This window comes from Microtus ochrogaster, unplaced genomic scaffold (assembly GCF_000317375.1).
Source record: "Microtus ochrogaster isolate Prairie Vole_2 unplaced genomic scaffold, MicOch1.0 UNK17, whole genome shotgun sequence".
Classification (NCBI taxonomy): domain Eukaryota; kingdom Metazoa; phylum Chordata; class Mammalia; order Rodentia; family Cricetidae; genus Microtus; species Microtus ochrogaster.
Genome location: NW_004949115.1, coordinates 2,220,316 through 2,242,517, shown reverse-complemented (window position 1 = coordinate 2,242,517; position 22,202 = coordinate 2,220,316). Strand labels below are relative to the sequence as shown.

General features: G+C 42.1%; 1 protein-coding gene across 1 annotated transcript in view; it reads left to right on the top strand.

Annotated features, from left to right (window-relative positions):
• Positions 1 to 10,321, top strand: part of Prps1 (phosphoribosyl pyrophosphate synthetase 1) — a 21,715-nt gene extending 11,394 nt beyond the window's left edge. The window contains exons 2-7 of the mRNA XM_005367352.1: positions 454 to 637; positions 1,959 to 2,057; positions 3,658 to 3,782; positions 6,313 to 6,486; positions 7,807 to 7,966; positions 9,310 to 10,321. Coding sequence (XP_005367409.1) covers positions 454 to 637; positions 1,959 to 2,057; positions 3,658 to 3,782; positions 6,313 to 6,486; positions 7,807 to 7,966; positions 9,310 to 9,402 — 835 coding nt within the window. The 3' untranslated portion in view covers positions 9,403 to 10,321. The remainder of the gene's footprint in view (positions 1 to 453; positions 638 to 1,958; positions 2,058 to 3,657; positions 3,783 to 6,312; positions 6,487 to 7,806; positions 7,967 to 9,309) is intronic.
• The last annotated feature ends 11,881 nt before the right edge of the window (positions 10,322 to 22,202 follow it).

Here is a 22,202-nt window from a genome sequence, read left to right as displayed (position 1 = left end):
ATAAATAAATAAATAAATAATAAAGATCAGGTGTTTGAAGATGTGTGGATTGATTTCTGGGTCTTCTATTCAGTGCCATTCTTATGCCAATACCAGGCTGTTTTCAGTACTGTAGCTCTGTATAGAGTTTGAAGTCAGGGATTGTGATGCCTCCAGAAGTTCTTTTGTTGTACAGGATTGTTTTGGCTATCCTGGGGTTTTTTGCTTTTCCATATGAGCAATTGCTTCTATAAGTCAACTTTCTACTTTAAAGTTACTTTTTTTCATGCTGTGCCTCATTCATAAGCTCAGAATGTTTTTGTATAGTGAACAGGAATGAGCTGGGCAATGAGCTGCTTCTGGTTATAGCGCTCCCTTAGGTCTGAAGCATGGAGCTATAAGGCATGCATAGCATGCCTGAATATTGATGCTGTGACATCTATTGTTTATGCTCATTCTCTTTTTCTATTTTAGTGTGGAAATTGGAGAAAGTGTACGTGGAGAGGATGTCTACATTGTTCAGAGTGGGTGTGGTGAGATAAATGACAATCTAATGGAACTTTTAATCATGATTAATGCTTGCAAGATTGCTTCAGCAAGCCGAGTTACTGCAGTCATCCCATGTTTCCCTTATGCCCGCCAGGATAAAAAGGATAAGGTATGAATGGATTTTTTTTAAAAATAGTGTTGATAATCAAACCTAGAGCTAAATGCTAAGCTAGCGTTCTACCACTGAGCTGTACCTTCAGTTCAGATCTTGGTTTTTTTGAGACAGTGTTTCTCTGTGTAACAGCCCTAGCTGTCCTGGAACTCACTCTGTAGACCAGACTGGCCTGGAACTCACAGAGGTCTGCCTGCCTCTGTTTTGTGAGTATTGGGATTAAAGGTGTGCACTGCCACCACCCGGCTCCAGAATCTTTTTAACATAGGGTAAAGAGGAACATTGCTATCAGTTATATCAGAGCATTTAAAAATGATTTTTTTTTGAGACAGGGTTTTCTGTGTAGCTTTGGAGCCTGTCCCGGAACTCACAGGCATTTAATTTATACTGTATATTTTATTTAAGTCATTTTAACTTTCATTCAGCTGACAGATATTCATTGTTGTTAAGACTAATCAACAGCCAGGTGGTGTTGACAAACGCTTTTAAGCCTAGCACTCTGGGTGCCAAGGCAGGCTCAGGCAGATCTGAGTTCAAGGCCAACCTGCTCTGCTCTACAGAGTGAATTTTAAGGCAGCCAGGGCTACGCAGAGAAACCCGGTCTCAAAAAACTAGCCCCCCACCCAAAAAGGAGATTAACCACTAATCCTTTGTAGCAGAATGCTTTTGTGTTTGTATGTGTGTATGTTGTGCTATTGGGTATTACACTAGGGACTCACACATGCTAAATAAGTGCTCGGCTACTAACCTATATATCTTTTTCTATTTTGGTTTTTCGAGGTAGGGTTTCTCTATGTAGCTTTGGAACCTGTCCTGGAACTTTGTTTGTACACCAGGCTGTCCTTGAACTCACAGACCCTCCTACCTCTGCCTCCCAAGTACTGGAATTAAAGGCAATGGGTGCCCTGGCAACCTATTATCTGGTTAATCCTAGCCCTAGCTAGGCAAAGGTAGGTAGATATCTGAGTTTGAGGCCTTCCTAGTCTACAGAGCCAGTTCTAGGACAGCCAGGGCTATGCAGAGAAACCCCTATCTCGAAAAAATGGGGGTAGGGGGAGAAACTTCAGGAAAAAAAAAACGGTTGGGTGGGGAAACATCCAGAAATGGTATATGCCTGTAATCCCAGCACTCAAAAGACTGAGGCAGCAGGGTCAAGACTTCTAAGCCAGTTTAGACTAAAAGATCAACAGCCATTCTGCGTGAGTTTCTTGGTGATTTGATGTCTTTACAATACAGGTACTTGGTAAATGTTTCTCAAGCAAATGAACTGCTTTCATCTTGGCTTTTCTTTTTTCTTTTTTTCTTTACTTCTATTCAGAGCCGGGCTCCCATCTCAGCTAAGCTTGTTGCAAATATGCTATCTGTCGCAGGAGCGGATCATATTATCACCATGGATCTACATGCATCTCAAATTCAGGTACCAGTGGAAGGAAGCTAAGTACTGAAAGTTAGAAAGGTGGGAGGAGAGCCAGGCATGGTGGTGCACGTCTGCATTCTAGAGACTGGAAGCTGAAGCTAGAAGTTAGTAAGACAGTTTAGTATTATGGCTAGGACATAGGCTTTAGGATTACAACTAGTCTGGATGCTTCTTAGACATACTAGCACATTAACTTCATATCCTTGGACAGGTTACTTCTGAGCATAATATATGTTCATTGTTATGGTTTTAAAATATTAATTCTGATATACTTGGCTGAAAACTGGTGTAGCTGATACAATGGTAGCTATTATGAAGATTATTCCCCTTGAGTAATCAGTCTTAAATTAGAGCTGCAGGCATTAAAGATTTTTCATAGAAACCCAGAGCAAGAGAAATCAATCGCCACATTTATTTTATGCTATCTAAAGAAGCTTTCTGCTACGAATGGTGGTACATATCTATAATCTTAGCTCCTGGAGGTCCAGCCAGGGAAACTGAATTCCAAACCAGCCTGTGCTGGTAGCATAAACCCTGTTTGAAAGTATAAACTCTCAGCCGGGTGGTGGTAACACATTTAATCCCAGCACTCGGGAGGAAGAGGCAGCAGATCTCTGTGAGTCTGAGGCCAGCCTGGTCTACAAGAGCTAGTGCCAGGAAAGGCTCCAAAGCTACAGAGAAACCCTGTCTCGAAAAACAAAACAAAACAAACAAAAAGTATAAACTCTCGGCACTTACCATTTGAGTCTTCTGGCAATACAAGGAGGTGCATGAGACAGGAGTGTATACTCATCCTATAAAAAAAGAAATAATTGAGGAGAAATACAACTGGTTTGTGTCAACGAGAATTAAAATACCTATCTCCTGGTTATTCTGTATAATCATTCACTATAAGTAGTTGCTACCAAATATATATATGCCATACTGCTTCATCAGTTTGGCCAGCACAAACGCCAAGTGGCATAAAACAGTGTATATAAATTGTGAGTCTGAACATACTGGCTTGGCAATCCATAGTACTTGGCTGAACTTGACTGTTTACAGGGCTAATTTTTGTTCCTGTGATTAGGTGTGGGTTAGCTAAGGCCTGATATTGCTGATCTTGCCTGGAAAGGAGACTATTTTTAACCTTCCCAATACTTTGAATATTGTAGTAAGGTATTTTCCATTAACTTAATCGTTCCTTTTAAAATTTTGTGTGCGTGCATGTATATGTACATGGATGCATGCACGCTGTGTTGCATGTGGAGGTAAAAGAACAACTTACAGGACTTGTACCAAGTAGGTTCTCACGATCAGACTTGGGCTCCTTTCCTGCTCAGCCATCTCACCAGCCTTTTTTTATTATTGCATTGATTGATTGATTGATTTCTGTTCTTGGATGTACATGTGTTGGAAGCATGTGTATGTAGAACTTTCAGTAGTCAGTTCTCCCCTGTGAGTCCCAGGGAGCAAAATCCTCAGGCCATCAATCAGACTTGGACAGCAAGTACCTTAGATGAAACCTATCTGAATCCACTTTCTTTATGTTAGCCTTTCATAAATGGAAGAGAAGAAAATGAAATAAATAAGCTAAATTTGACCCAGCTTCTTTTTCCAGGGCTTTTTTGATATCCCAGTGGACAACTTATATGCAGAGCCAGCTGTCTTAAAGTGGATAAGGGAGAATATATCTGAGTGGAGAAACTGTACTATTGTCTCACCTGATGCTGGTGGAGCCAAGAGGTATGTTTGTGATAGTATTCTTGAAAAATAATGTGCTGCTAAAATCTTTCAGATGGTAATGCCCCTTATGATGAGGTTCTCCCATCGACGTGCCACTTTTCACAACTTCAGATTGGATATGCCAGCAGCTAGAACATGGGTTGGATATAGTTTCCACTCTATGCTGGCTGGAGTCATTTGGAAGGCAGGATAGACAGGGCCCTAAGTAGTCATTGCCATGACTGTTACATTAACATCAGTAACTTGGCACTGCAGAGTTAACACTGCTGTAACTTTATCAGGAAGGATAGGACATTTCATGTGCAATCAGTTTATTTTTAAATTCCATATTGATGGATATGTTGTAATAGGAGCAGCGGGGCTGCGTCCCCAGCACCCCTGCCACCTGGCTAGCTTATGCCCCGAAATAACAACACACAAACTGTATTCATTTAAACACTGCTTGGCCCATTAGCTCTAGCCCTTACTGGCTAATTCTGATATCCCAATCAACCCATTTCTAATAAACTGTGTAGCACCGGTTTTACCGGGAAGATTCTAGCCTACATCCTGGGTCGGAGCTGCCTGGGAGAGCGGAGCATGGCGTCTCTCTGAGCTCACTTCCTCTTCCTCCCAGCATTCTGTTCTGTTTTCTCCTCCCACCTATGTTTTAACCTATGGGGCCAAGCAGTTTCTTTATTACTTAATCAATGACCTTCCTCCATCATGGGTAAGTAAGGTTTAGAAAACTGTTGGTTAGGTCATTTAAAGCCAGGACCCTAAATTTTTAAATCTAACTTATTGCCAAGGATTAGCAGTTATAGCTCAAATAATGTAAACTGAGAGCCTTGATTTCCTTAGTGGATTGCTTATAAAAATATGGCCCATATTCTTATTGTGGAAGTAGAGTGAAGGACTACAGGGCTCAGATGAGTAGAAAAAACTAAGTTAGAACTTGCCAAAAGTGACACAAATCATGAAAAATTCAAAAAGTTCAAATCTTTCTTAACCATCTCTTTAATCTCAGTAACTTCAGTGGAATTGATAAACTGGGAACTTGAGTTGTTTATTCAGGTGACAGTATAAAGACATCCCTATATAGGCAGGTCACACTTCATCTTAACTTCTTAAGCATCATCACATCTTTCTTAGGAACTTAGAAAATAATTAATTTGAAATAATCAAACAGGTTTTTTAAAGTTTGATATTAGTTTGTAATTCTTCATTCTAATTACCTCATAGTGATGGAGGATTTTCCAATTGAGTGTTGCTCACTTCTGTCTTGGCAGGGTTGGAGAGTAGGTAAGGGTACCAGTGTGGTTGTAATTTTCACAGTAGCTCTCAACTCAAGGGTGTACATGTTACTTTCCCAGCTCTTTTCTGCTTTGTTGGAGACTGAATGTGTTGGCCAGTGAGCATGAACAGTTTGGAACACTTGAGATGACTGGTCGTGCATTTTTCTTGGATGTCATAATTCCAAGTAAATTAGTTACCTCTGTTACATGCCTAAGCAATAGTAATAGAGAGCACAAGGTATGGGTCCTTTAGATCCAGGTAGAAGCATTGCCTAGAGTTATGGTTCAAACCTTGTATGGTCAGAGGTTCTTGGCCTGTTCAGCAAAAATTCTGCTCACAAAAGAAATAGGGCATAGTACTAAAGTTTGATCGATATTACATTTAAAAACACTTAAGTCTGAAGCATGAGTCTTTGTGACAACGATTACACACTGGTGCGTGGGCATACATCATAGGGGTAGGGTAGCCTATTGTCATTTGCACTGAGTGACTTTCTCCTTGACTGAATGTGTTGTATCTCGTCAGTGTCTTCTAACCAGGCTTTTAATGTGGCTTGTATTATCTTTAAGATTTGGGCTGTAGTAACATGCCCTGTTTGTCTGGTTAATTGGTTTAATTTTCTTTCTAGTACTTGTAGAAGGAATACCAAGCTTGGTGACCAGGTACAGTTGCTATTTACCATTGATGGTGTTTCATCACCATCATGGGAGAGATGAGTGTATGGACATGCATTGAAAGGGTGGACGCTGCTCCACTCCTAGCTTCAGATTCACGTATCACTGTTTGTTTCTAGAATCACAAGTCTTCCATGATGGAATTGGGACAATCTATGTACTCCTGCACTAGCTAATAAGATCTCTCTTTCCTTCTGCCTTCAATCTGTTAATCTAATGTACCTTAGCATATACTGCTTCCCAAGATTGGTGAAGGGTATGTCTACCCCATCCCCAGAATGAATGGTATAAGTTTAATATTCCTATACTGCCATTGATATTACAGAGGCATTAATCCATAAAATCCAGTTTGTAATGCTTGTTTTTTCAGATGTCAATGATTGTTGCTTTCTTTTAGCTCTGGGATCTGTTTTAGTTTCAAGGACTATTCTCCACTAGGAAAAAAAATATTTTGTATAAGTGGGTAAGAGAGATGGAACCCAGGGCCTCACACATGCTAGACAAAGCCGTCTACCACTGAACTACACTTCCGGCATTGGAAGCCACATATGCATCATTAATTCTGGACCTCTATCTTACAGAGTGACCTCCATTGCAGACCGATTGAATGTGGATTTTGCCTTGATTCACAAGGAACGGAAGAAGGCCAATGAAGTGGACCGCATGGTGCTAGTAGGAGATGTGAAGGATCGGGTGGCTATTCTTGTGGATGACATGGCTGACACTTGTGGTACCATCTGTCATGCCGCTGACAAGTGAGTGCAGGGCATTGTGCTAGTAGTTGAAGGAAGAAGCTAACTACTGCTTTGCTGATTTTCTTTTGAAATACAACTGAGCTGGTAAATAGCTTTGGGATCTTTTGATAATGTTAGCTTTTAATACATACAGGTGAATAAGTATTCCTTATTTCAGATTTTTAGTTTTTATAAAGAGACACTGCTTTTATATTAAGTATATCCTTACTATCAAAAGTCAAGTCTATCACATAAACTATCTTCCAAAGTCCTTTCTTAGTAATATAATCTACCACAGTCTGGGTTGTTTCCCTTATGACGTGGCTGACTGGGAGCTGTGGTGAGTCAGTATTTGGATCACACATTGCTAGATCACGGAAAGGTCCAAATTCCACATCTAGTTTTTACTGAAAATATATTATGTTTGCCATTATAAAACCTAAAGTCATTAAATTCAAGCATAGTCAAAACAACTTCTAGATGCTAAATTTGCCCTTTAACCATCCAATCAGCAACATTAATTATATTTACATTATTATACACTGTTGACTTTTGTTTTGATGAGTTAGAAATCCATAGATGTCCTTTACATATATTTATTCATTTTGTATGTGTGTATACATGCACATGCCATGGCAAGCATGTAGAAGTCAGAGGACAGCTTTAGGGATGGTTCTCTTCTTCTGCCTTGAGGGTCCCAGGGATCAAATTCAGGTCAGCAGGCTGGGCAGCAAGCACAGTCAAATGCGAATATTCCTGGTTAAGCTTATTTTCAGGGTCATAGATTTTCAGTCTTGTGGTACTATATCTTTATCGTGTAGTTTTCCAGATAACATTGAAGGACATTTCTCCTTTTACCAGCCAAAAAGGAAAAGAATGCAGATTACCCCTGGAAATTTTGTAAGTTCTGCTAATATAATAAGGCTTAGTGCAGACTTCTCTCCTTGATATGGCCAGTACTGTGTCCCCCTAAAATTAGCATGTTGACTTCTTGCCCCAGGTGTGGTTTTGCAGATTACCCTTAGGGAGGGGGGCACTTAGGCTTAATAATGAGATCTTGGGAATAGGATCCTCATGTTATAATTAGTGACCTTATTAGAAGAAAATGCTTGCTACACTATCCTTACATGTGTTTTATGTGAACCCACAAAGTGGTACATACTATCAACCTGGGCAAAAATTGTTTCAAAGTGAAACCTACCTTGTCAGATTCCAGACCTGTCAAAGATAAGTTTGTGCTTAAACTGCTTAAGCTACTGTTCTGCTATGACAGACTAATATTCTTCTTTAGAATTCGGATTCTGTAGTTGCATGTCAGATTAATCAGCTTTTTTCCTCTAGACTTCTCTCAGCTGGAGCTACCAGAGTTTATGCTATCCTGACTCATGGAATCTTTTCTGGCCCAGCCATTTCCCGTATCAACAATGCATGCTTTGAAGCAGTAGTAGTCACCAATACCATACCTCAGGAGGATAAGATGAAACACTGCTCCAAAATACAGGTGAATGGGGTTAATCCAGAAGAAATTTCCTTCAGTGCTTTGCAGGTAGTAGCATGTTAGGTCAGATGTGTGAATAGCGAAGCTTAAGTTCTTTGGGTTTATCTGTTATTGTTTGTTCTGGGAATGGAACCCAGAGTCTTGCTCCTGTAGGTGAGGACTAGCCACTGTATTTCTGAAGCCATCCTCTGTTCTTTTTTCTTTTGGTGTTGAGAATGGACCCAGAGCCCTACTTTCTTTGGACTTTTTTAAGGTATACTCTCATTAAGTTGCCCAGACTGGCCTTGAATTCACTCTGTAGCCCAGGCAGGCCTTGATTTGAAATCATTTTTACTTCAGTCTCCCAAGAAGCTAAGGGCCTGGCTTCCTTCTTTGTTTTTGTTTGTTTTGTGTTTTTTTAAGGTAAGGTCTACCTGCCTATGCCTCCCGAGTGCTAGGATTAAGGGTGTACCTGACTGCACCCAGCACTGTGTACTTTTTTACATTTTTTAGTTTGTCTGTGTTTGCTTGTGTGACTTTCAGAGGCTTAAGATGACATTGAATCCCTGGGCCTGGAGCTAAAGGTGGGTTTTGAGCTTCCCTCTGAGCACTCAGGTCCTCTGCAAACGCTCTTAAGCACTCTTTTTTAAAAAATGAGTCCTCTCTCCAGCATCTTTGAATTTGTTTTTTGCTTTTTTTAAACAGAGCACATTGTTGACTAGGGCGACCTAAGACTCACTGCAGTTCTCTTGCCCCAGCCTCCCAAATACTATGGTTACGGGCGTATTCATTCTTGTTAGTGTTTTGTGTTTTGGATTTTTGTTTTGTTTTTCAAGACAACATTTCTCTATGAAGCCATGGCTGTCCTAGAACTCACTCTGTAATCCAGGCTGGCCTCAAACTCACAGATCTGCCTGCCTCTGCCTCCCGAGTGCTGGGACTAAAGGAATGTCACACCACTGCCTGGCTAATTTTATTCATTCATTCATTTATTGTGTGTGCAGGTTATTACAGAGGACTAAAAGAGGGCACCAGATTCCCTGGAGCTAGAGTTACAGGTGGTTTTAAGCTACACAAATTGTATTGAGAATTGAACTCTAATCTTCTAGAAGAATATTGAGTGCTCTTAAATGCTGAGCCATCTCTTCAGGTGCTATACACTCATACCTGGACTACATATACAGCGTCAATGTTTTGATGATCTTGTATTTGTCCCATTATTACTAGCATCTTAACTCTTTCTAAGTAATTATAGTGAAAAAGGAATGCCCAGGTGCTAGATTCTTAGTAAGGGTGCTTTCTAGGCTGCAGATGGACCAGCAAACTCTGTCCCTGCTACTAACCTGGTACATTTCTTGCCTTTGTAGGTGATTGACATCTCCATGATCCTTGCAGAAGCCATCAGAAGAACCCACAATGGCGAGTCTGTCTCCTACCTGTTCAGCCATGTTCCTTTATAACAGAATAGCTTCTGAAGCTTTTTTGAAAATAAACCAACCCCATCCCTCACATTTCTTGGTATTTGAGTTCAGCAGAAGACCCAGCTTGCTCCAGTGTAGATGTTTACATCCCACATTAGCTACATTAGAATTTAGCCTAAATTGGAAAAAGACAGATTGTGGTTAACTGCTAGGATGTCCTACTTGTGTTGTTTCATCCTGACTTGCTTGTTTATTTTGTGAGCCTTGCAGCTTTAACTAGAGGTCAGCTGCTGAAAGATGTATAGTCTATTGAGAATATTCCACAAGGTCCATAGGACATAATTGACAGAGCTCATACTCCATTTCTCAGGAATGCTTTGGGGTTTTTCTTCATAGCAACAAAGTCAGCCCATATGTGATACATTTTCAGAGTTTTGTGCTAAACTATAGCAAGAGCCCTGAGCATCCTTAAACATAGTTCCAGTAGTTGAGCACCCTGTTAGGCAGGGGCAGTAGCTCAATGCAGTAATTAACCTTTGGGAGGAAGAAGCCTGATCCATTGCTATCTGTTTAACTCTATAGCTTGAATTCTCTATACCTGTTCCTTTCCTTTTGGCTTTACCTTCAGCCATTTTGACCTTTTCGTAGCCAAAAATATCTTGGACTCAGTGATCATTGTACTTGTACCATACATAATCTTGTGTAAGAGACTTGCTTCTTGCTATGTAGCTGCTAACTTTCTTGTTAGATAACTTGCTGTAGTGTAGTCTTCCCTAGCCTATTACCGCTATGGCGGTAGCTTTGAGGTGATGTCTTAGTTAGTGCCTTTGATTAATTTAAGTATTTAATTTTCATCTTCCTTGGATCCATTTGGTCTCTCAATTGAACAGATTTCTGCTAAACAATTTGGTGTTACAGTCTCTTGTTGAGAACTTAATAAAATGTCTGTTAATGTATGCAACTTGGTCTGTGTCACATCTACTGATTTCTCTGCGGAAAGTTTGTCTTTGGTGTCTCTCCTGTCCAATGTATCTCTTATTTTTTTCCAAGACATTTTAAGCAAAGCAACAATGGAAAGACTTTAAGATATTTGAAGTTTGCTGAGAATTAGAAGCAATCTAATTCTGTGCGGTGTATCTAAACTATATGATGCATAATGCCTCTGGGTTTCTACCATTTATTCCTGGGGATCCAAATTCTTACTCCTTTTGAACCAATTTTGCCTCCTACATCAGTGTTTGGCATTTAAGTTCAGCCCTTCAAAGTAAACTTGTGATTGTAAGCATGTACAATTTCAACATAAATTATGATGCATTCCAAGATTTTTAAGTGGGTTTCTTTGTGTGTGACTACATAAGAATGTGTGTTTTCTTTGACATTCTTAGTGATTTTAGAGTTGGGGAGAATGCTCCTTTCTGAGACAGGATTTCTCTGTGTAACCCTAGCTGTCCTGGAACTCCTCTAGACCAGGCTAGCCTGAAATTCAGAGATCTGCCCGCCTCTACCTCCCGAGTCCTGTGCCATCACTGCCTAGGTAGGTCTTTTGTTCTTTTAAACCTGGATCGAGTTTTTATTTCATTATGCTTCCGTTGATTATGGGGATAGCTGTAATACAGTTAAACTTTTCACAAAAGTGATTCCAGAGGCATTAGAGTAAGCTATGATTTTTTTTTTTTGGAAGAAGCTGAGGGAGCTAATTATGCTACTTCCTGAAGGATTGAATCAGTGTGTCAAGGTTCTTCATTTCAGAATACAGTAGTTACTTATCTATAGATAATATTGTAAGAACCATATTGGCTATCTGGAACCATTAGGTATTATATAACCATATTGTATAGCAGGTTTTTCCTATACAGGCGTACCTGTGATAGTTTGTCTATAAGCTATGCACTGTAAGACAACAACAAAACTGAGCAATTATAGCTCCATTAATAAAATTGTCAGCATCACTATTGTGCCTTGGGGGTCATTAAGTGAAGTAATGGACAGCTGATGTGATAACTAAAGACTAATAGGCTGTTAGTTAGCATATATAGTGTGGCTATGCAGGGCAAAAAGATGGTTAAGCCCCAGGCAGGATTGTGCAGTAGCATTAGGTTTCATGTGACACAACTTAAAAAAGTTTTTTTATTTCTGGGTTTCACTCTAAGACCCAGACTGGAACTCTAATAGCTAGGGTGAGGCTTTGAGATCATTCTTTAACTTTGAACTATACCTACAGCAAGGCAATTGCCTGTGACATTAAGGAAAGTGCCATAAGCAAATGCCTACAGTGGGAGAACCTCTAATGTCTTAAACATTGGTTTGTTGTGTTTTATTTATTTTTGAGATAGACTCACCTATCTGGCCTCTAATCGAGGTCTTCCTGCCTCTACCTCATGAATGCTGGGATTAAAGGCAGGTACCACTCATGGTTTTTTCCCATTTATTTTAAAAATGCATTTATTTAGTCTGTGAATGTGGCTATCACAGAACAACTTGGAGGAATTATTTTTAAACCATGTGGCTTTCGGGCATCATCTGCAGCAGGTGTCTATAGGCACTAAATCATGGAACCAGATCCAGCAACCATTTAGTGGTGGGAGGAGGGTTGTGTCATCATGTTTGAGGCAAGGTCTCACTGTGTAACCCTGGCTGGCCTGGGACAGGCTAGTTGCAAACTTGGAGATCTGCTTCTTGAGTTCTGGCATTAAACATGCTTTTTGAGTGCTGGCATTAAACATGCGTCCATACCTGGCTCCCAGCAGTGAATATTTTAGTCTGTTTTGTTTTTAATGATACTTTCTGATGAGTGGACTTTTCTAGCATGTGGGTCCTGGGCATCAAACTATGTCATCAGGCTCTGGAGGCTGGGCCATCTGACTGGCCCTCTAAGGTTTTTTGACAGCTTGTCAAGCCAATGCTTCCATAAGACTGGATGAGCCCGTCTTCACTTTCCAGATCTAGAGAAGTGTTTTCTGCTAAAGACAAGGGTGTAGTGCATGCCTGGTCTTGAGACCGGGGCAAGGAGGTCACCATGAATATGAGTCAAGTCCATCTCGGGCCACATAGTGACCGTCTTAGAAAAAAAGGGGTTTTCCGACTAAAAGTGTTAGGGTCAATTAATAGTACATGAGTCTTAAAACTGAAGGTTATTATGAAAAACCTGGAATTGAGTTTTTGAAAAACATCTCTATTGTCCTTCAGAAGAGAATCTAGTGATAGGTGCTTTCCACAAAATGAAAAATAAGTAAATGACAAGGGAGAGCTTGCTCTTCTGAAAGACTCACTTTAATTGCCCCCAGGCTTTTTGCAACCCGCACACAATAGGACCTAAAGAGGTCTGGGTACAAGAGGGCCATGTGTCTTTGGAGTCCTTCAGGGCACCATCTGTGGTAAGAAGCCACCTTAGTCATCTCCCCTGACCTCTTGTAAATTGAAATGGGAGACAAAACAGCTACATGCAGGCACACACCCTCAAGTTAAATCCCTGTTTCATTTACAAGCTAAGAGTTGACCAGTCTTGTACCTGTTAGGATTTCACTAGTGTCTCCCAACTGCTGGCCCTGCTTCTTGCAACTCAGTGTCACCCTGGCCCTGGACACAGCTTCTTCAAACAAGGGCCCTTTGTTGATCCGCCTGCCTCTGCGGATCCCTCCTGAGTAGTGGGATTAAAGGCATGTGCCACCACAGTTGACTTTAGATAGCATTTATGTGTATTTGTATGTAAAAGTTTGCTTACTTAGAAGCAGGTACTCTTGGAGGCCACAGAGGGCATCAGATCACCTGGAGTTGGGAGTTGTGGGTTACAAGAGCAGTAAGCATCTTAACGGCTAAGCCACCCCTCTATTCCACCGTCCATGTCAGGTAAAAGCATGATACTCAACGGAATCTTGTTAAGGTAAATCTTTTTATAATCTGTTTGGGATACACACGCTTCAGTAGTTTTCCATCTTTTTTGTTTGTTTGTTTGGTTGGTTGGTTTGGTTTTTTTGAGACAAGCTTTCTCTGTAGCCTTAGAGCCTGTCCTGGAATTAGCCTTTGTAGACCAGGCTAAAGATGATCTTTTGGGGCTGACAAGATAGCTCACCAGATATAGGTGCAAGCTCCCAAGCTTTCTTGTGCCCATAAAATGTTCGGCCTGAATTCCAGGACCCTGCTTTTGCTTAGTGCTTGGATCGTAGCCACGAGCCACTAACTCAGGCAAATATTTTCTTTTTTCTTTTGACGTTTTTGAGACAGGGTTTCTCTGTGTAGCCCTGACTGTCCTGGAACTCACTCTGTAGATCAGACTGGCTTTTAACTCACAGAGATACACCTGCCTCTGCCCCCTGAGTTCTGGGGTTAAAGGCATGTGCCACTGCTGCCCAGCCATACAAATATTTTATACCTTGTTTTAAAATTACATTTATAGCCAGGTGGTGGTGGCTCACGCCTTTAATCCCAGCACTCGGGAGGCAGAGGCAGGCAGATCTCTGTGAGTTCGAGGCCAGCCTGGTCTACAAGAGTTAGTTCCAGAACAGGCTCTAAAATTACAGCGAAACCCTGTCTCAAAATACCAAAAAAAATTACATTTATATAGTAGCAGGGCAGGAATACATACCAATCTACAGGAGACAGGTCCTTCTACTCTGTAGGTCCTGGGGATTGAGCTCAGGTGGTCGGGCTTGGCATGAAGTGCCTGTATTTGAGCTGTCTTGCCAGCCCATGCTTTATATCTTTTAACCTCATCTCATTTCCTCCCCATTACCCTATCCCCAGCAAACTGTTTTATTCTCTGCCTCTAGGTATTTTCATTTTAGAGTCCACACATAAATGAGCCCAGGAAGTAGTGTTCTGTATGTATCTTTCTCCACTTCTATACTGTCCTCTAGGTCCATGCTATGGCAGGGTCTCCTGTTTTTACTATAACTGAACAATACCCCTTTTGTGTATATTTACCACATCCTCTACCCATTTGTCTGCCATACGTACCTAGCTCCTTTCCATTCTTGAGTTTTGTGACTAAGAAAGAAACCTTTTTTATTGTTTCCTTTTGCGATAGGGTCTCGGAGCATAGGCTGGCCTAAAGTTTGCTATGTAGCTTTAGTATCTTGATAGTCCTACAGCTGCCAGACGCTAAAGTCACAGCTATGCACCACCACACCTGACTGAAGCATTTTCTTTTCCAGCACCACCCCTGCCTGCTGCCATGCTCTCTGCCATGATGACGACAGTGGCCTAAGATTCTGAAACTGTAAGCAAGACCCAAATGCTTTCTTTTATAGGAATTACCTTGGTCATGTTGTCTCTTCACAGCAATAGAACAGTGACCAAGACACTTTCCCCCATGTACCGTGTACTTGCCAAGAATTCACTCACATCTTGCTGTTTGACTCAGGGCTTTAATGTAAGCAGTATATTGGGCAGAGGTTTTACATCGCCTGTATGCGGGAGGCCAAAAGTAGTCATGCTGCTCACCTTCAGTCGTAGTAATCCTTCAAGACCTAGAGAAAAGTCCTCTAATGATACACTGGGTGAGGACTCCTATCTCCGTCCAGGCAGGGGAGCTGCCCTACAGCTAATTCCTTTCCCTGGACTGGCTGCTGCTCTGCCTCCTGGCAGAGAATATGCCCCTAATGAGTAGTCACGTTCTTTCCTGCAACCAGACTCACAAAGCCTGTCACTGCTGCACAGCTGCCACTAGGGGGAGCAAAGTAGAGGCTCTAGAAAAGGAAGAGACCGCTTGGAGATGGCTGGAGGCTCTTAGCAGTAGGATGTGAGATAGCCCAAGCACCTGTCAGCTTTCCAGGCACCCCAGTAGCCATGGTAACAACACAGTGCCCCGTTCACATCCTATGGGCAGACTAGTGAATGCGCATGCCCCATGTGAGGAGCTCAGTGTATTGTGAGAAACAGGCTTTGTGCTGGCTGAGAAAGCACATGTAGGTGCGACAGGGCTCCAGAGGTACCTTTAGTCTCCAGGAAGCTTCTACTTTTAAAATAATATTTTAATTACTATTTTGAGTTTTATACAACATCTTTCAATCACATGCGCCCCTCCCCCAAATCCACCCTCTCTGCTCTCACTCCATTACCTACCCATCTTCGTTTTCTTTTTCTGGAAGAGGGTGGTTTAGACAGGGTCTCTCTGCATAGCCCTGGCTGTCCTGGAACTCACTACGTAGATTAGGCTAGCCTCGAACTCAGAGATCCGCCTGTGCCTGTCTGACTGATTGTATTTCTTTTTTTAGGATTTATTTATTATGCCTGTATGCCAGAAGGCACCAGATTTCATCATAGATGGCTGTGTTGTGAGCTACCATGTGGTTGCTGGGAATTGAACTTGACCTCAGAAAAAGCAGCCAGTGCTCTTAAACTCTGTGCCATCTTTTCAGCCCTTAATTGTATTTCTTTCTTTTTTCTTTTTGGTTTTTTGAGACCGGGTTTCTCTGTATCTCTGGCTGTCCTAGAAACTCTCTCTGAAGAGCAGGCTGGCCTTGAATTCAGAGATCTGCCTGCCTCTGCCTCCCTGAGCGCTGGGATTAAAGGCGTGCGCCACCACTACCCAACTTTAATTGTATTTCTTTTAAGACTTTTTTAGTGGTTGTGTTAGAGTTAGGAACATATTAGTTACAAGTAATTCATGTCCACTATCAAGCAACACTTTGCATTCCCAAACTACTCTTGAGTGGGGCCTGTCCGGGAGTGTGATTGACGTACTAAAGGTCACACCATGTGGCACACCACGCCTGTCTGCGCTCTTTGAGCCACCATACAGTTAGTGAACTGGATAAGGGGCTGGAGATTGAAAGACACAGAGAGACAGGTCATCCTTGAAACAGGAATGCCCCAAGAATGTCCCCTTTATTGTGTTCAGGGGCAGTTTAATATATATCCTTAACTGATAGCCACGCCCCAGCCAAACCCACCAGAAACCACTCTCCTGCCATCAGGAACTCCTGAGGTTCTCATGCTCAGAGCATCTGTAAGCACTCAGATCAGGGGAAAACCAGTTGTTTATAAGAAATTTAGGATCTGGGGTTCACAACTCCCAACAGCCATTAAGGAAAATTCACTCTTATTCCTAGCAGCCATAAAATGCCAATAGCGCCATTGCTCCCCTCACTATGCTGGGATGTTTGTCTGTCCTGCCTGGGCTCATGCAGGACTTGTGCATGGTGTCACAGTCACCGTGAGTTCATGTATGCAACTGCCAGTTGTGTCTAGAAAGCATTGTTTCCTTGAAGTTACCTGTTACTTCTGCCTGGAGTCTTTCTGTCTCCCTCTTCTGTGAAGATCGATCCCAGAGGCTTTGGGGGAAGGTGTAATCTGTAATCCCTATTGACCAGGCGGTGGTGGTGCACGCCTTTAATCCCAGCACTCAGGAGGTAGAGGAGGGTGGATCTTTGTGAGTTTGACTGTCTTGAAAAAAAAAAACCAAAAAACAAAATGTAATCCCTACATAGGGCTGAGTAGTCTATAGATAATCTCTCAATTTTTGTATGTTGATCAGGTGTGGGTTTCTGTGTTTACTCACTATGGCTCCAATAAGTTTCTCTAGTGAGGATGGAGAGATGCGCTTATGCCAGGATTTTCCCCACTGGGCAGAATGGTAGATGGGGTGACTTAACAGCACGCTGCTTAATCTTGCACTAGTGGCTCCTGAGAAATATTTTTAGGCGACCAAATATTTTGGTATATAGGTGAATAAACAAGTGTACAAATGAGACTAGGTCAAATTTATTTCAAAATTTCTTTGGACTGCATGTGATATTAAAGATGAAAGAACATTTAAGTTCTGATGAGGTGGGTTGCTTGTTTATTTTACATGAAGAATTAAATTTTGACTGAATATTTGATGCTACAGAATGTAGGGTATCCTTAAGGTGTTTCAGGAGTGACTGATGTCTAGATTATATACTAGTCACACTGACCACACCACTTAAACAATTTTTGTGAAACTCATTAGTGGTTTTAAATTTTTAAATTTGTTTATTTTACATGTATGACTTGCCTACACACACATTTGTACCAAGTGCATGCCTGGTGCAATCTGAGACCAGAAGAGCACATTAGGTCCCCTGGCAATGGAGTTACATAGATGGTTGTTAGCACCATGAAGATGCTGGATATTGAACCTCACACCTGGAAGATCAGACTCTGATCCTACCTAATTGATAAGCCATCTATCCAGCCTCAAAACAGGAATTTCTAAAAAAATGAAGTATTATGACCAATACAATCCAAAGATACCCCAATATGATACTTAACATTCTAAGGAATGAGGATAGTAAATTATTAAAACCCTCTTTTCCATATTTAAACCATGGATTTCTGTAAGAGCAGAAAACTTTGTACACTAAAAGCGCTGCAGTTCATCTCATGGTCATCTCGGATTTGAGTCAGAATGGTTCAGGCAATGTTTGTCAGCATTGTGTAGTGCGATGGCATGCACGGCAGTGGAAAATGCACTTGTATGTTTAGAGCCAAGATGACAGTAAGGGTACAGAATGCAGCAGACGCGTGCCACCAGAAATACCTCAGGCTCCCTGGGCGCTTGGTTTGGAATTCATTTTGAGTTGTGGCTCCTTCAATAACCAACTGCTGCCTGACTTTACAACGCCTGCATTTAATCACATGACCTCATGTGGAGTGGAGACCCACGGTTTAGGAAGCTGTTTACAAATAGGGAAATGGATAATTAGGGCTTGCCGTGATGAGAAACACGATGAAATTTCTTACACAAGGTGCTTGCGAACGCTGGAATCCCACTCCTAAGGCTTAGCAATCAGGAAGGACTTCCTGGACACATTTTTTTTTTATTTTCAATACAGTCTTGCAATCCTCCTGCTTCAGTCTTCCAGCACCTAGCACTTTTGTCAGCACTGATCCCTTCTGCGCTCTGCTTCATTGCTGAGCGCCTTTGTCTCACTCTTCAGCTGGCGTTGGTTCTCCACCTTCCCTAAGCCTTGGGCTTCACCTGTAAACCTTGCTTATTTGCCATTGGGAGAATCATCCCTCAGCTCTGTTGGAGATTCCCCAGAAAACACCCCCCTCTTTTTCTCTCAATTTACATAGTGCTATGAGTCAAGCACTGTCTTTGAATTAAAGAAATGTTTATTTATTTTTAAAGATTTATTTATTTTAGCTATATGAGTACTATATCTGCATGTAAGCCTGCATGCCAGATCAGGATCCTGCTATAAATGGTTGTGAGCCACCATGTGGTTGCTGGGAACTGAACTCAGAACTTCTGGAGGAGCAACCACCCCACCGATGCTCTTAATCGCTGAACCATCTCTCCAGCCCCCCTTATCTGGTTCTTATTATTGTGTGTATGTGCATTGTGGGGGGGGAGTGTGCATGACAAAAAACAACCTTGTGGAGTCTGTTTGTTTTCACCTTCCACTTTCCCAGGGTGCCTCAGGGGTTCTATTGCTGTGATACACGCCAAGAATGACTTGTGGTTTGTTTCAGTTTGTTCATCACTGAGGGAAGTCAGGGCAGGAAGCAAAGCAGAGGCAGTAGAGGAATGCTGCTTACTGGCTTGCTCCTTGTGATTTGCTTAGCCTCCGTTCTTACACAATCCAGGACCACCTGCCCAGGGGTAGCACCATCCCCAGCAAGCTGGGCCCTTCCACATCAGACATTAATTAAGAAAATACACTACAGGCTTGCCCACAGCTCAATCAAGGGGTATTTTCTTGATTGAGGTTCCCTCTTTTTTATTGTTTTTATGAGGTATGAGAGTTTACTTGCATGTGTCTGTGTGAATCCCATACACACCTGGTGCTCACAAAGGTTGAATCCTCCGGAACTGAAGTTACAGATGGATGAGAGCCACCATGTGGGTGCTAGGAACTGATCCTGATTCCTCTGAAAAAGTGCTCTCGCCTGCTGAGCCATCTCTCCAGCCCCTGAGGTTCCCTCTTCTAAAGTGATTCTAGTTTGGTGTCCAATTGGCATAAAACTAGCAAACACTCATGGGTTTGAGGGCTTAAACCCAGATCACCAGGCATGAATAGCAAGTGCTTTTGCCTGCTGAGCCATCTTGTTGGTTCTTGTGTGATACTATTCCTGTAGAGACATGAAAAACCTACTCGTCTAAGATAGAGGACTGAGGACAGACCAAGTTAAGGATACACCAAAATCCAACTTGGTGAGTCAATGAGTTTTATTGGGGTTACCTACAATAATATGAGTCAGGAGTTACTTATGGGAGCAGAAATATGGCTAAAAGATGGCTGCGTCACAAAGTCCACCCCAACATGGATCATGGTGCATGAAATCTAGAACTATGGAGCACACTGCACAGCCTGCAGGCAGCTCAAGGGGTTGCAGTGTCTTTTCCAGGCAATATGACTAGTCCTTGCCTCTTGCCGCAGTTCAGCTGGTCTCTGCCCATTTTCAGTCAGATACTGATTGAAACTGAGGATGTAGAACCTGTAGCTAGCTAACCTGGTGCTGTATGCCTGAAATCCTAGCACTTGGGAAACTAAGGCAAGAGGACTGTCACTTAGAGTCTGATAATGATAAAATTTATTTAAAAAAACCAAGGCTAAGAGATAAAAGATAGCAAACCTATGTATTTGTGTGTTGGGATGTTTGAGCATTTTTGCCTGGATAGCTTCTGCAGATCCTCATGAAGGCGAGGTTGAGCAACTGAGTGAGGCCACCTTAAGTATCTTCAGGGATTATCATTTTTGTTTGTTTTTACCTTTTCCCCCTGGGTGCTTATTTTCATTTCTATATTCGCTTTTATGCATATATGTATCTTGCTTGTATGTGTGTGTGTGCATCACATGGTACCTTCGGAGGCTAGAAGAGGGCATCGGATCCCTTGGAAGTAGATTACAGATGTTTTTGAGCCACCATTTGGGTTCTGGGAATCAAAGCCAGGGCTGCTGAAAAGGGAGCCAGTGTGCTTAACCACTGAGCTGTCATTCCTACCCTGTTTGTGCCTTTTTAAGGACAGTGTCTCATGTAACCCAGGTTGCCGTGAAACACACTATGTAGCTGGGAACGCATTTGAACTCATTCTCCTGCCTCTACATACCAAATGTTACAGTGTTTGCAACTATAGCTTGCTTCGAGAAGGACTGTCTGGAAAGGACAGGGAAGTTGTAGAACCAAGGGAATCTGGGGTACAGGCTTAAATACATATATTAAGTGTATAAGGTAAAAATTGAGGTATGAGACATTTAATTTAAAAGAGAGAGAGAAACAGATGCCAATGAAGAAGGCCCTAAAAGAAAAATTGTGTTTCTTTCGAAACGTTAGACCTAACAGTGTCGCAGAAACTTTGGGAAAGGTGACTAGGAAAGAAGTCTTTCTCAGAAGCTGCCGCCCCATCACAGAGATAATTTCAGTGTATGTGGGAGCCATGAACGGTAGAGGCCACTGCAACAGCAAGGAAGTGGATGATAATCTAAAGTAACAGTTTGACAGAGTCAAGAGCCACACTTAGAAGGTGCCACCAGGAATCGACTGGGAATAAACAGGAAGTCAGTGCAAAAGGGAGGCACTCTTCCCTTTCACTGACTGACACGGAAGCGTCATGCATATTTATCAGGTAAGATAGGCTGTGAAATAGTCCAAGGGGGTAATTCACACATCTGCCACCTGAGCCTTAGTGCTGGGAACATTTAAATTCCTCTAGTAGCTCTTTAAAAATAGTCAGTGAATGACTGTGCTTCAGAACAATAGAAGTTCCTGCTGCTCCCTTGTAAATCCCTCTTTCTACCCTCAGCCACACCTTTCCAAACTCTAACAGCCACTGATTCCACCACCTCCTCCTGCTCATCTTTTTTGTTTTTGTTTTGTTTTTCAAAACAGAGTTTCTCTGTGTAGCTCTGGCTGGCCTTGAACTCACTCTGTGGACCAGGCTGGCCTTGTTTTTGGTTTTTTTTCGAGACACGGTTTCTCTGTGGTTTTGGAACCTGTCCTGGAACTAGCTCTTGTAGACCAGGCTGGTCTCGAACTCACAGAGATCCGCCTGCCTCTGCCTCCCGAGTGCTGGGATTAAAGGCGTGCGCCACCACCGACCAGCACCAGGCTGGCCTTGAATTTACAGAGTTCTGCCTCCCTAATGTGGGGCTTAAAGGCGTGGCCCAGCATCCTCCTGTGCATCTCAAGTCCTTAGATTTGAGACTCACAGGATTTAAATTCCTGCTGGCTTTCTCTCTATCTATCTTTTTTTTCTGATACAGGTTCCTGTCATGTAACCCAGGCTGACCTAGCCTTTACTATATAGTGCAGGCTTGCCTGAAACTAACAATTCTCCTGTATCAGCTTCTGAAGTAGCTTGCAATCCCAGGCAGGAACCATCATGCCTGCTGATTCTCTGTTCTTTAAAATGAAGATTTTAATTTCCACAGAAAATGTGGTATTTGTCTTTCTGGGCCTGACTTATTTCACAATGTTAGTTCTATCTATTGCTGAAAATAACAGAATTTCATTGTATTTATAGTTGAATCATATTTTATTATTTTATACACACTGTCAAGTCCCAAAAGAATTCAAGGCAAATGACTAACTGGCGCCTATTAGCATACCAAAGCGCACTCTACCCTGACCCACCCCAGCTCCCTTGACCCTAAACTTCTCCGGCCCTGGGGCTGGGCTTCCCTTCCCTGGCTTCTCTCCTATAAAAACCTGCCATTCAGTAGGTGCTTTCTTGGTTCTCCTGACTTTCTTTACTCTCTTGGTCCTTGGCTCCTTTCTTTGTGTGTTCATGCTCTCGTTCGTTCCCTCCTCGCACGCACCAGTTCAATATGGATCCTTCCAGATGCCTCTGGCTGTACTCTCCCTCAATCTACAATAAAACCATGCCTTTGTTTCATTCACAAACCAAACTTTTTTTTTTTTTTACAATTCAT